The following is a 12,050-nucleotide window of genomic DNA, read 5'->3' on the forward strand; positions in this document are numbered from 1 at the left end:
GTATAACGGGGCGTCAACACTGCTTCATACAGTCTCGAATCTAGACAATGGGAGACAGTTCAGGTGTTCAGTCGTTAGTGAAGACTACAGTGACAACAAAACAGTTCTTGTTATTGGTAAGATTTCATAGTTAGGATTGCTTCAACATTTGTAACGTATTTGGTTTGCAGATCAAGAAGTCATACTACTTGAATTTAAAGTTTTTACATAGCGGGAGTTTTTGCTTTAATTTGTCGGGAAAATACATCAGTTATATCATCTATCATACGTACATCTTGAACCTGAACTCAAATGTCTGTAAGGTTTCAATATCAGGACAGCAACCATTCAAACATCAAGGCCATAATTACATTTGGGAATTTCCGTTTGGGATCGGGGTCAGGCTCATATTTAATCTGTTATACCATGTACATCATGCAGCTGGAAATTTCATTTTGGTATCTAGATTATGCCTATGTGATTTTTTGTAACGCCATATACATTATGAAATTTAACACAAATGGTAGCTGGACAACAACAAAGATAAAGGTTCACCGGTTCAGTTCAATTCAGGCTTCCGTCAGGCTTATTTACTAACAACTACAACTTTGTCTTGATTTCCAGGTCAACAACCTCCAGGGCCAACATCACGTATCAAAACGTCTACAACAGGTGGGTTTGCTGAAGTGAAACAAAGCAAGGATTAGTGGTAAACGGATCTGAGAAGTAATTTACTTACGGATCACATCTGTGAAGGTCTCACATGACACTCACGTCTTTCCTACTCGAAATGTTTTACTTAGTGCTACACACAAATATACATATTTGACGTTACATTTTAAACAAACCGGGAGCTTTTGTTTCCGATTTATTGGGAAAAGACTCTCTTTTCATCACTGTGTACAACATACTCTTCGTTTCTTGTCGTATCGCAACAGAATTATTAGGCATTATCAAGGTGGTATATTTCTGCTCATTTTCTTATATTATACAACCACGTGACATATTTCATAGTCATCATGGTAAGAATGTACACAACAAATGAAACATCCAAATTAGAAAACCTTGAGGTGATGTCAGCTTTAACGAACCACTGATGGTTAAATTGGTTTAGTTAAATTTGTATTGCAACAATGCTATAGTTTGTGAAGATAATGTAAAGTGCAGATTTAATGGAAATTGTGTACATCCTTTACATATTTTAAGAAATGCATATTTTATTTCAAACGACAGGGACATGTATACAAAACAGCCAGGAATCCGCTATTGGTGGTGGAGTGGCTATAGGTGTCTGTGTGATGCTGGTCGTAGATGCCATCTGTCTGGGTTTGGCTTTCCTCCACAGGGGCGAAATAGCAAACTGCATATCGGGTGAGTAAAGGATGGTGGAAATTTAACAGTTCTTCTACCGTAACATGCATATAACTTAGATGTATGACGTCATACAACACTTGACAATTACACATGCATCTATAAGACGATCCACCTAGCATTGGGGTTCTGCCATGGATCCATTTCTTACATATCCTTCTCAAACAAATATGTGGACATCTTGTATTCACGAGCTGATGCCATGAAAACAATACAGACGTTGACATATGTCCTCTTTAAAACAAGCATAATCATCTCTGCATACAAACTGTCAAATGAGGGAATAAATATTATAAGAGCCTTGATACAGGGAATGAACACACACTGGTCATAAAGCAAAGAGTTACATGGTCAGATAGCGTAATGTGTATGACCACATCTGTGCTGCATGCACTCCCAGCAACGACGTCGCACTGATGTCCGCAGAGTCTTCGGGGATGGCTAGCCAGTCTACTTTGAGGAATTGAACTGTTGGGCTGTTGCAGATTTGATGGCTGACGATGGCTCTGACGCACGCGTCCGCCAATGACGTCCTATGGTTGTTCGATAGATACATGACCGGGCGGGCACTGGTCAATATGTTACAGAAAGGCAGTAACAACACCTGCTCTGTGAAGTCTTACATTATGCTGCAAGAAGGCTCCTTGCCTAATAACTTTCAGGGCTGGTAATACCCTGAGGTGGAAAGTGTATCATACAACGGTAAGATTGGCATGGTACTGGGAGTACTGTGATAATGGCTACTGTGAGTGGCATCTTTTATATGAGGGACTCTCAGGACACGAACCAGGCATGAATTCTAAACTGCAGAAAGAGAGTAGAGAGTTCTTGCGACAAATATTGCGTATTCCACAGGAGATGAGATCTGCACCAGGTCGACTCGATAAACTGGTCGAAATGGGGGACATAAGTGACCACATGTTGGCAGCTCGGATGTTGTTCCTCATGGTCTCGGTACTGAGTTTTGTGTGTGTGGCAGCCCCCAGGTGTAGCCTAAGGGCACTGACTGTGGTGGAGCGTTGTTGCAAGTCCTGAAGGCTGAAGGATAACCATTGTCTGGTCTAAGTTTTTAACGTGGTTTACATTTGAACCTGCCAGTGGTATGAAATCTATTCCATAGTCTGAGGACGATGGAGTGGGACATCTGCTGCATTACTGATGGATGTGCCATCCTGGAGTCATCACATTGCCTTCAACTCGATCTTTGTGTGGTCGTCTTGTTGGCATGGTTCACAGTGACACTTGTGCCAAGTTTGGCCTCACCATTTATGTCCAATGTTCGCATGAGAGTATCAGCAAAGACCACCCTCTCGTGCTCTATTGTATTTGGAGAGTCTTAAGTAACAAAGGGATGGAATGGACACAGGTTCCAGCTCTTTCAATGTATAAAAACCTGGTCAGAAAGACCACTTTTCATTCAATAAATCACATCATCGGTGTAAAGTTTATGTCTATTCTGATCAATTCCCTTCACCTCAGAACAATATCTTCCTTAGTCACAGGGAGCTCCCATACTTCTGTTTTGGAGGATCTATATCAAAATGAAACTACAATTCAGAATGTTAGGTCGGTTACAAAATGTAAACAAACCCACATTAATATGCAATGCCTGCACTAAATCATATCCCACTGAATGCAGCAATTGAACAACTGCATAGAATGAAGTTAACAATATATATTGCTCTCACTGTGCTTAATATGCATGCAAGCATTAGGATTAGAATAGTGTATTTTGCAACTTCGCATCGTATCGGTGTATGGGACGTATTAAAAGGGGTTACTGCTTTGTGATTTCATTTGTCAAGTCCATCCGATTATCACATCAATGACATTATCCACTATACATTTGGTATTGACATTTATTGTGATATTTATCTTATTCAATTATTAATTAAAATATTTCCTTGTTTCAGGTGCCAAGAAAACCAGTAATACAAAAAAGCCAGTAATGTCCAAGTAGGTTCATCTTTCCAGCAATAATTCTTCGAAAGATTCATAACTTCTCAACAAACATATTAATGATATGTAGAACTTCAATTGAAAATGTTTTTTTGCTAAAGAGCTTTTAAAATATCGTTGGTTTGTTGGCAAGTATATTGATCTCCATGCGCGTGTAACATTTATCCTGTCTCAACCACAACAGCATACAGACTCCCGCCACAGTGATCTGTCCTGTCGAAATCCAAACACAAGGTCAGAGTTTGTCAACGTATATCAAAAGTATGAAAGTGTGCAACCCAGAGATTCTAAATAGTGACTCCAGAGGTGTACATGCACCAAGCGGTCCGTGCTTGGTATAAGAGGTGAGGTGAAATGGGGTTTAACGTCGCGTCCAAGATTATTGCACTTATATTGCATGCACGTGTATGTGTGTGTGTGTGGCTGCTTGTACTAGTCGGGACTGATGCCGATTTATAGTGCTAGCACACTGAGATACCATGCCGCAGTTTAACATGAATACCCCACTCAGACACAGTATACTGACTCCGAGCCGACCAGTCCTTGTTTTAGCCCCTTAATGCCGAGCGCCAGACAGGGTAACAACAAGTACCATCTTTTAACGTCTTTTGGTATGACACGGCTGGGGATCGAACTGCGGATCTTCCGCTCTCCGGGCGGACGCTCTACCATTAGACCACGGAGGCGGTCGCTGGGTTAAAGAGCTGACGAAAGATGGTTGGCTGACTAGACTCAATAAATTAGCAGACATCTTGTCAACTTGTCCCGGTGGCATGTTGTAATGTAGGCTAATCAACAAGCTGATGTAAAACCCTGAAATATATGTTGACATAGACTTTGGAACAAGCATTCACTTACTCACGTCATTCAGATACAAGTGTATGTGTACATATTTCAATGAAAACTGTCTTTTCCCTCAATGTTATATATGTCAGAGAGGCATTGATAATGTGCTTAATATATATATTTCTGTTTATGTTCAGGCGATGAGTACGAAATTCCTGTGGACAGGAATCACTACGATGCCCTTCAGACTGAGACTGCTGCCATTCCCAACACGTATGAGAAGATACGAACATACCAGAATATATGAAATAAGGAAGCACATTTGGATGCAATTTCAATAGTGAATGCTAAAACATGAAAGTCAACCTAAGTTCTGTTTGGACATTCGTTTAGAAATGAAAATAAAAAAAGATCTAATGAACATAGTTGGAAAACCTTTCTTGTATTTGAGGTTCAGTAGTATAAGGAACACCTTCATGTTCAATGTACCGCCTCCGTGGTCTTGTGGTAGAGCGTCCACCCGGAGAGCGGAAGGTCCAGGGTTCGATCCCGGGCCGCGTCATACAAAAAGACGTTAAAAGATTGTACTTGTTGTTACCCTGTCTGGCGCTCGGCATTAAGGGGCTAAAACAAGGACTGGTCGGCTCGGAGTCAGTATACTGTGTCTGAGTGGGGTATTCATGTTAAACTGCGGCATGGTATCTCAGTGAGCTAGCACTATAAATCGGCATCAGTCCTGACTAGTACAAGCAGCCACACACACATATACACGTGCATGCACGTCGCTATATAAGTGCAATAATCTTGGACGCGACGTTAAACCCAATTTCACCTCACCTCACCTCATGTTCAATGTAATTAATTTTTGCATGTGGTATACGTCCACATACTTCGTGCCTGACTCCATACAAGACCAACCCTTTATACATTGGCAAAGGGTATGTTTACCACCAGTGATAGTGATTGATCGTGATTGATGCTTATGCAGAATACACTTTTACAGATGTTTACAAATGTCAATGGTCACTTTAGTTCTTACATGTTTATTTCCACACACATTGTATGTGTGCTTACATATTCAAGTTGGGGTCATATAATGAGCCTTAAGAGTAAAGCCGCGTTGAGCAATATTCCAGCTATACCACAACGATTAATGCTGACTGTTGTATAATACACTGAATCGTAAAATAAACTTTCACAAACGTTAATATGTTTATTCTTTTCTTTATAGGGTAACAAAAGTGCATAAGCAAAATTATTGGTACTTGCGTGTTTATGTTTATGCAGAGCGTATATATGCATATATATACAAGTTAGCTTCATACAAGGACCTTCAGAGGCTGCTTACAACGACAACAAATCCTTGGTTGAATCGTGAAAGGTACAATTCTGGCCAGAATATAAGACTTTCAAAAGTGACACGTTCTTCAGAGTGACACATGTTGCATAAAACAACAACATTCACGCACTTGTAACCGTTCACCTCCATATACTGTAATGAGGGTATTACATATAGTGAAACAATAGACATTTAGGTTTACTAAGATCAATAGAGAAAGTGACGGAATTTGACGGAGTACCAATACGTGGCCCTCGTTGTCAAGATATTTAAAAACGCCTTCAGGCATTCTCTTATGACGTACGTGTGTGTATAGGACAAATTGCAGCAATTCTGCACGAAGACGACAAAATGGCGTCAACTACCTCCCGCATGTACACATGGTGTTTAGGCCCAGTTGGTTGACCTGTGGAATTTGTAAAATGAGAAAGAGGACAAAGAATTGGAATATTGAATGAAAGTGAATGAGGTAAATGAAAATGTTGATGTAGTGTAGTAAGTAAATAAGAAGGTAGACAGCGGACATTTGTTGTAGAGAGTGTTTTGAAGAGAGAGTTATAGGGACTGGAAAGGGTGTTGTAGGCATTATGCAATAGATTTGATTTATATGTCTATCTCGACTTTATAGATGGAGGTAAACTTTATCTTTCCTAATAAATAGAAACCGTGTAAATGTGTACAGATAAATATGCGTTTTCATGAACCAATGTGGGCTCAACGTACCATGAACCATTTACCGTTCATATTTAATATTTAATCGGTACAGACAGATATTAGGTATTAACACAACTGAAGTAGTGAAACAGTTGCAACAATAATCTGTCTCTGACATTTTAATTTATTCATGTTTTCACACTGTTTATTTTCTTGTTGCATTACCATAAATCATACAGTAAGCGCATGCTTTTATCGGATAAATGTAAATTTGGCTAATAGAGTGGATGAGGGATAGAAAATACGCTAGGATGGAATTTAGTTGTCGGGTTGGTTTAGCTGGATGTATGTTTCGACGAGTGACTCTCCGTCTAGACACTGATGTAGGGTTTATACTTAAAACTGGCAATGTTTATACACTGCTTAGGTGTATCCATCATTGCACGGATTGCCTTTTCAATCTTGAGTTTAGCCTCCGAAGATCTCATTAGGCTTGATCATGATTGGTTTGGAGTTTTATCATGGTAAAATGAACGGATACTCTATCCTCCTCATCCAAGACAACACCACCTTCTGTCTTACATAGCATCAGAGAACATTAGAAAGAGGTTTTCCTGTTTAGTTATCGAATACTTTAATGTTATTATTTCCAGAAAACTTTTAGGCATATCCGAAATCTTTCTACATCGTTAAATAAAAGCGAAAACACTTTTTCATATTCATTAGATTTAGACTATATCATGAGCATGTGTTAATGAATCACTATCAAATAGTGATGATACCAGGTGTTCGCGAAAAACACATCTTGACCCATTGGTAGCACCCGTCACAAACCCATACAGAGGCACTAATATATTCAGAATTTGAAACTGTACTGTGTATAGATCTATCAGTGATATTTCTGACCGCGATGTTGTAATAATAATTGTCCATTTGGTTGAACCATCAATAACAGAAAGTGCAAGTCTCTGTCCCCGATTATCTGTATACCGACCACTACAATGTTACCCCAACTTTCACCTTTCCTCTTCACTGTGCATGTTCCTAACAACGCAGTGACCCATGACCCTAAACGTGAATTGTAAATGTATTTATACTGCTGCTTTCACGAGACTGGCGTATACTGCGCAGGCAGGGACTTCTAATTGTGGACGTAATACCATGTAGAGGTAGGTGTGTTTAGTGTTCACAGTCATTGTTGTGATCGATGTAAAGACAATAAGGAAAGGCCTTTTACTGGTTGTTATATGTTGGTATCAATATGATATGGACATAGTCACAAATATTACCCAAACCCTTACCGTCGCTCCACAGTGGGGCGATCCCGAAATAAGCACAAGTATAATTTCACTTTGCTGACACCGTGACCCTAGAGACTATTTACATCGAAGTGGTGTACAATAGCGCAGACGTTACAGCTAGAGCAATCAACAAGTAAGGAACTCGTTCAGGCTGGGATTCCAACCGCTGGTCAGGTTCACATGTACAGGTGTAAGTGTTATAGTGTTCAAGACACTGGCGTGACATTTGTATTCTAATATGCTAATATGGACAAAGTCAGATACATAAAAAACAGTATGGATGCATACCTCGATTCTGTCTATAACTGTAGTGATCGGTGACTAACGCATCCTGTTGAGAAGCTGCGTGGTGACATTTACCTTTTGTGTGTGTGTGATGGCAAACCTATACTCGGCACTGCATGTTTTACTGTACACCACTTTCTCATGTAGGCATGTAATGGTTCTTTCCATGGAGGCTGAGCACAGTTCGTTTGAAGAACATTTTGCTTGGCCTGCGTGTTGCAAAAATTGGTTCATTTTGATTATTCATATCAGCCAATAGCTCGGTGTTCCACATACCTCCAAAACCAAACTTCTCCTTTGAAATATTTATCATCCTCAGCATATAAACAAACTTAGGAAATCTCCATCTCACCAATCAGAGGAGTGTTGTTTACTTAGACATGGTGTGTTTAACGTCATTTCGTAGATGTGATTGATTGTGTTCATTTTGGGGGAAGGGGAGGGGTAAATTTTTTAAAAGTAAAACTATCACCAGCTCGCCAGATAATTTCTGTAAATAAACCAGAGGTATAATTAAATCTTTTGTTCAGACATACATTAACAGGTTTCAGGAACAGGAATTCACTTTTTGAAGAAAGAAGCATGAAGCCTTGTCATCCCTTTTGTCGTCTGATTTTCATCACCTTTCTCCCTGGAAGTGAGTACACAATTAGTGCTGACATATAAACATAGATATCAGCTTATTAGTTATGTTCACTGTGAATCAAATTCTCATCACATCAACTTGTTCTGAAACAAGGTACTTGCAAAATATGCAGAATCAGCCATTATAACCGCATGCCCTCAAATAGTGATCTGTGCTGCCTGGAATGTGCGATATATATAGTAACTATAGGAAGAGTCATTTGTTGAATTGTCGACTGATGCAAGTTTTCTTTTTCAGTCACAGGGGCAAGCCTGTAGCCACTACAAGAATTGTCATATTCTTCTGAATGGGCTTTGACTGTACGTTAATTACAATGCTATATATGTTCACATCAGATATTTTACATGAAAGAATAACCCGACATTTTGTTGAATTTGCGACTTGTGCATCACTCACTGACATAAACACAAGTGTTTCTTTCTCAGTCACAGGGGCAAGACTGACCACATCACCAACACAAATAACTATTGGGGGAAGTAGCCCAACATCTCAGTTGACTGTAAGTTGTAGTCCAGATGTACCTGGAATAACACAACTGTACAGCATAGAGATTGGCAAGAGATCTTCTACTGGTTCTAATCAGCTGCCTATAATACGAATAGGCAGTGGAGATTCGTCAGTACAAGTAGTGGACACAAGTCTACAACAGCGGATGACAACCTCAGGTTCTATTACTGGAGCAACAGGCAGTATACAGTTCACCCTGACAGGTCTGAGATGTACTGATGCTGCTTCTACATACTACTGCACCACCCTATACATGGCGGGGGGAGCTGGAAGTGATGAGACAACCACCAACATCACAGCCAGAAGTGCGTATGTTTATATTTACCACAACTAAAATGTCTTGTTTCCTTGATATGTCATTCGAACTACACATTTAAAAGTTTAAATGTGTAGTTCGAATATATATACTTGTGCATCGTGGTATAGCCTTCATAAACTGCTTATCGTCCAGAATGTTCACGTGCATTGTTTCTATCATATCTCTCACCTTATCCAGATAGAGATGTTCCCTTCTCCCGACAGGATCAGTTAGGATGACGGTCAGTTGTTTCCTTCAGGTTCACTTGTTCATTCAGGTGTACAGGCATGTTTATATTCAGGTGTACAGATGATCTCATTCAGGTGTACATTCAGGTGTACAGATGATCTCATTCAAGTGTACAGGCAGATTTACATTCAGGTGTACAGATGATCTCATTCAGGTGTACATTCAGGTGTACAGATGATCTGATTCAGGTGTACAGGCAGGTTTACATTCAGGTGTACAGATGATCTGATTCAGGTGCACATTCAGGTGTACAGATGATCTCATTCAGGTGTACAGGCAGGTGTGCATTCAGGTGTACAGATGATCTCATTAAGGTGTACAGGTAAGTGTACATTCAGGAGTACAGATGTTCTCATTCAGGTATACAGATGATCTAATTTAGATGTACAGGCAGATGTACATTCAGGTGTACAGGCAGGTGTACATTAAGGTGTACAGATGATCTCATTCAGGTTTACAGATGATCTCATTCAGGTGTACAGGCAGGTGTACATTCAGGTGTACAGATGATCTCATTCAGGTGTACCGGCAGGTGTACATTCAGGTGTACAGATGATCTCATTCAGGTGTACAGATGATATCATTCAGATGTACCGGCAGGTGTACATTCAGGGGTACAGGCAGGTGTACATTCAGGTGTACAGATGATCTCTTTCAGGTGTACAGATGATCTCATTCAGGTGTACAGATGATCTCCTTCAGGTTTACATTCAGGTGTACAGATGATCTCATTCAGATGTACAGGCAGGTGTACATTCAGGTGTACAGATGATCTCATTCAGGTGTACAGGCAGGTTTAAATTCAGGTGACAGATGATCTCATTCAGATGTACAGGCAGGTGTACATTCAGGTGACAGATGATCTCATTCAGGTGTACAGGCAGGTGCACATTCAGTTGTACAGAAGGATCTCTTCCAGGTGCACAGGCAGGTTTCAAAACCAGTTCTATAAAAACAATCTCCAGAACCTGTGGACATGGGAGTGGCGGACATATACAACGAGTTCACCTCCTGGACACGATATCCCAACAACCAATACATCATCTTCGACCATCGTTCTTCTGTGTCTGCAACGCTGCAAAGCGGAATCGCGGCGCCTTAGACTGGGCCACCCATACCCCATTTGCACATTCGATATAAACAAATTACTCTTTATCCTAGTATTTGTCGTTCTTCATAAATTTCTTATTATCCAGAACATCCACATACATTGTCTTTATCTTACAGCCTACCCAGAGCAGATACAGATGTTCCCCACTCCCGACAGAGTCAGTTATGACAATGGTCAGCTGATCTCATTCAGATGCACTGGGAGGATCGGGAACCAGTTTGATAACAACAATCTCCAGAACCTGTGGACATGGGAGTGGCGATCTATAGACAACGAGTTCACCTCCTGGACACGATATCCAAACGACCAAAACATCACCTATCAGCCTGCTACTCCCGTGTCTGTGTCAGGGGGATGTCAGTACAACGGGGCGTCAACACTGCTTCATACAGTCTCGACTCTAGACAGTGGGAGACAGTTCAGGTGTTCAGTCGTTAGTGAAGACTACAGTGACAACAAAACAGTTCTTGTAATTGGTAAGATTTCATAGTTAGGATTGCTTCAACATTTCTACGTATTTGGTTTGCAGATCAAGAAGTCAAACAACTTGAATTCAAAGTTTACACATAGCGGGAGTTTTTGCTTTAAAATGTCGGGAAAATACAACAGTTATATCATTTATCACACGTACATCTTGAACCTGAACTCAAATGACAGTAAGGTTTCAATATCAGGACAACAACCATTCAAACATCAAGACCTTAATTACGCTTGCAAATTTCCGTTTGGGATCGGGGACAGGCTCATATTAAATCTGTTATACCATGTACATCATGCAGTTGGAAATTTCATTTTGGCATCTGGATTAGGCCTATGTGGTTTTTTTGTAACGCCATATACATTATGAAATTGAACACAAATGTTACCCGGACAACAACAAAGATAAAGGTTCACCGGTTCAGTGCAAATCAAGCTTGGGTCAGACGTATTTACTAACAACTACAACTTTGTCTTGATTTCCAGGTCAACAACCGCCAGGGCCAACATCACGTCCCGAAACGTCCACAACAGGTGGGTATTGCTGAAGTGAAACAAAGCAACGATTAGTGGTAAACGGATCTGGGAAGTAATTCACTTACGGATCACATCTGTTACATTCTCACATGACACTCATGTCTTTCATACTCGAAATGTTTGAATTAGTGCTACACACCAATATACATATTTGACGTTACATTTTAAACATACAGGGAGCTTTTGTTTCCGATTTATTGGGAAAAGACTCTCTTTTCACCACTGTGTACAAAATACTCTTCGTTCCTTGTCGTATCGCCACAGAATTATTAGGCATTATCAAGGTGGTATATTTCTGCTCATTTTCTTATATTATACAACCACGTGACATATTTCATAGTCATCATGGTAAGAATGTACACAACAAATGAAACATCCAAATTAGAAAACCTTGAGGTATTGTCAGCTTTAACGAACCACTGATGGTTAAATTGGTTTAGTTAAATTTGTATTGCAACAATGCTATAGTTTGTGAAGATAATGTAAAGTGCAGATTTAATGGAAATTGTGTACATCCTTTACATATTTTAAGAAATGCATATTTTATTTCA

General features: G+C 40.0%; 2 protein-coding genes across 3 annotated transcripts in view; both read left to right on the forward strand.

Moving 5' to 3' along the window:
- Nucleotides 1-12,050, forward strand: part of LOC124132868 — a 44,494-nt gene that overhangs the window by 3,376 nt on the left and 29,068 nt on the right. The window contains exons 1-4 of one of the 2 annotated variants that reach the window (XM_048398413.1): nucleotides 7,155-7,257; nucleotides 8,219-8,311; nucleotides 8,746-9,132; nucleotides 10,602-10,961. The exons of the other annotated variant lie outside the window; for it this stretch is intronic. Of the exons in view, the coding sequence (XP_048254370.1) occupies nucleotides 8,257-8,311; nucleotides 8,746-9,132; nucleotides 10,602-10,961 (802 nt within the window). The 5' untranslated portion in view covers nucleotides 7,155-7,257; nucleotides 8,219-8,256. Of the gene's footprint in view, nucleotides 1-7,154; nucleotides 7,258-8,218; nucleotides 8,312-8,745; nucleotides 9,133-10,601; nucleotides 10,962-12,050 lie in introns of those variants that run through there. 2 annotated transcript variants of the gene reach the window in all.
- Nucleotides 1,036-4,615, forward strand: LOC124132870. Its single transcript, XM_048398417.1, has 4 exons — nucleotides 1,036-1,350; nucleotides 3,264-3,306; nucleotides 3,494-3,543; nucleotides 4,293-4,615. The coding sequence occupies exons 1-4, from the start codon at nucleotides 1,188-1,190 to the stop codon at nucleotides 4,400-4,402; spliced, it is 366 nt and encodes a 121-aa protein (XP_048254374.1). The 5' UTR covers nucleotides 1,036-1,187; the 3' UTR covers nucleotides 4,403-4,615.

The sequence above is a fragment of the Haliotis rufescens genome, unplaced genomic scaffold (assembly GCF_023055435.1).
Source record: "Haliotis rufescens isolate VD_foot unplaced genomic scaffold, xgHalRufe1.0.p SCAF_18, whole genome shotgun sequence".
NCBI classification, from domain to species: Eukaryota; Metazoa; Mollusca; class Gastropoda; order Lepetellida; family Haliotidae; genus Haliotis; species Haliotis rufescens.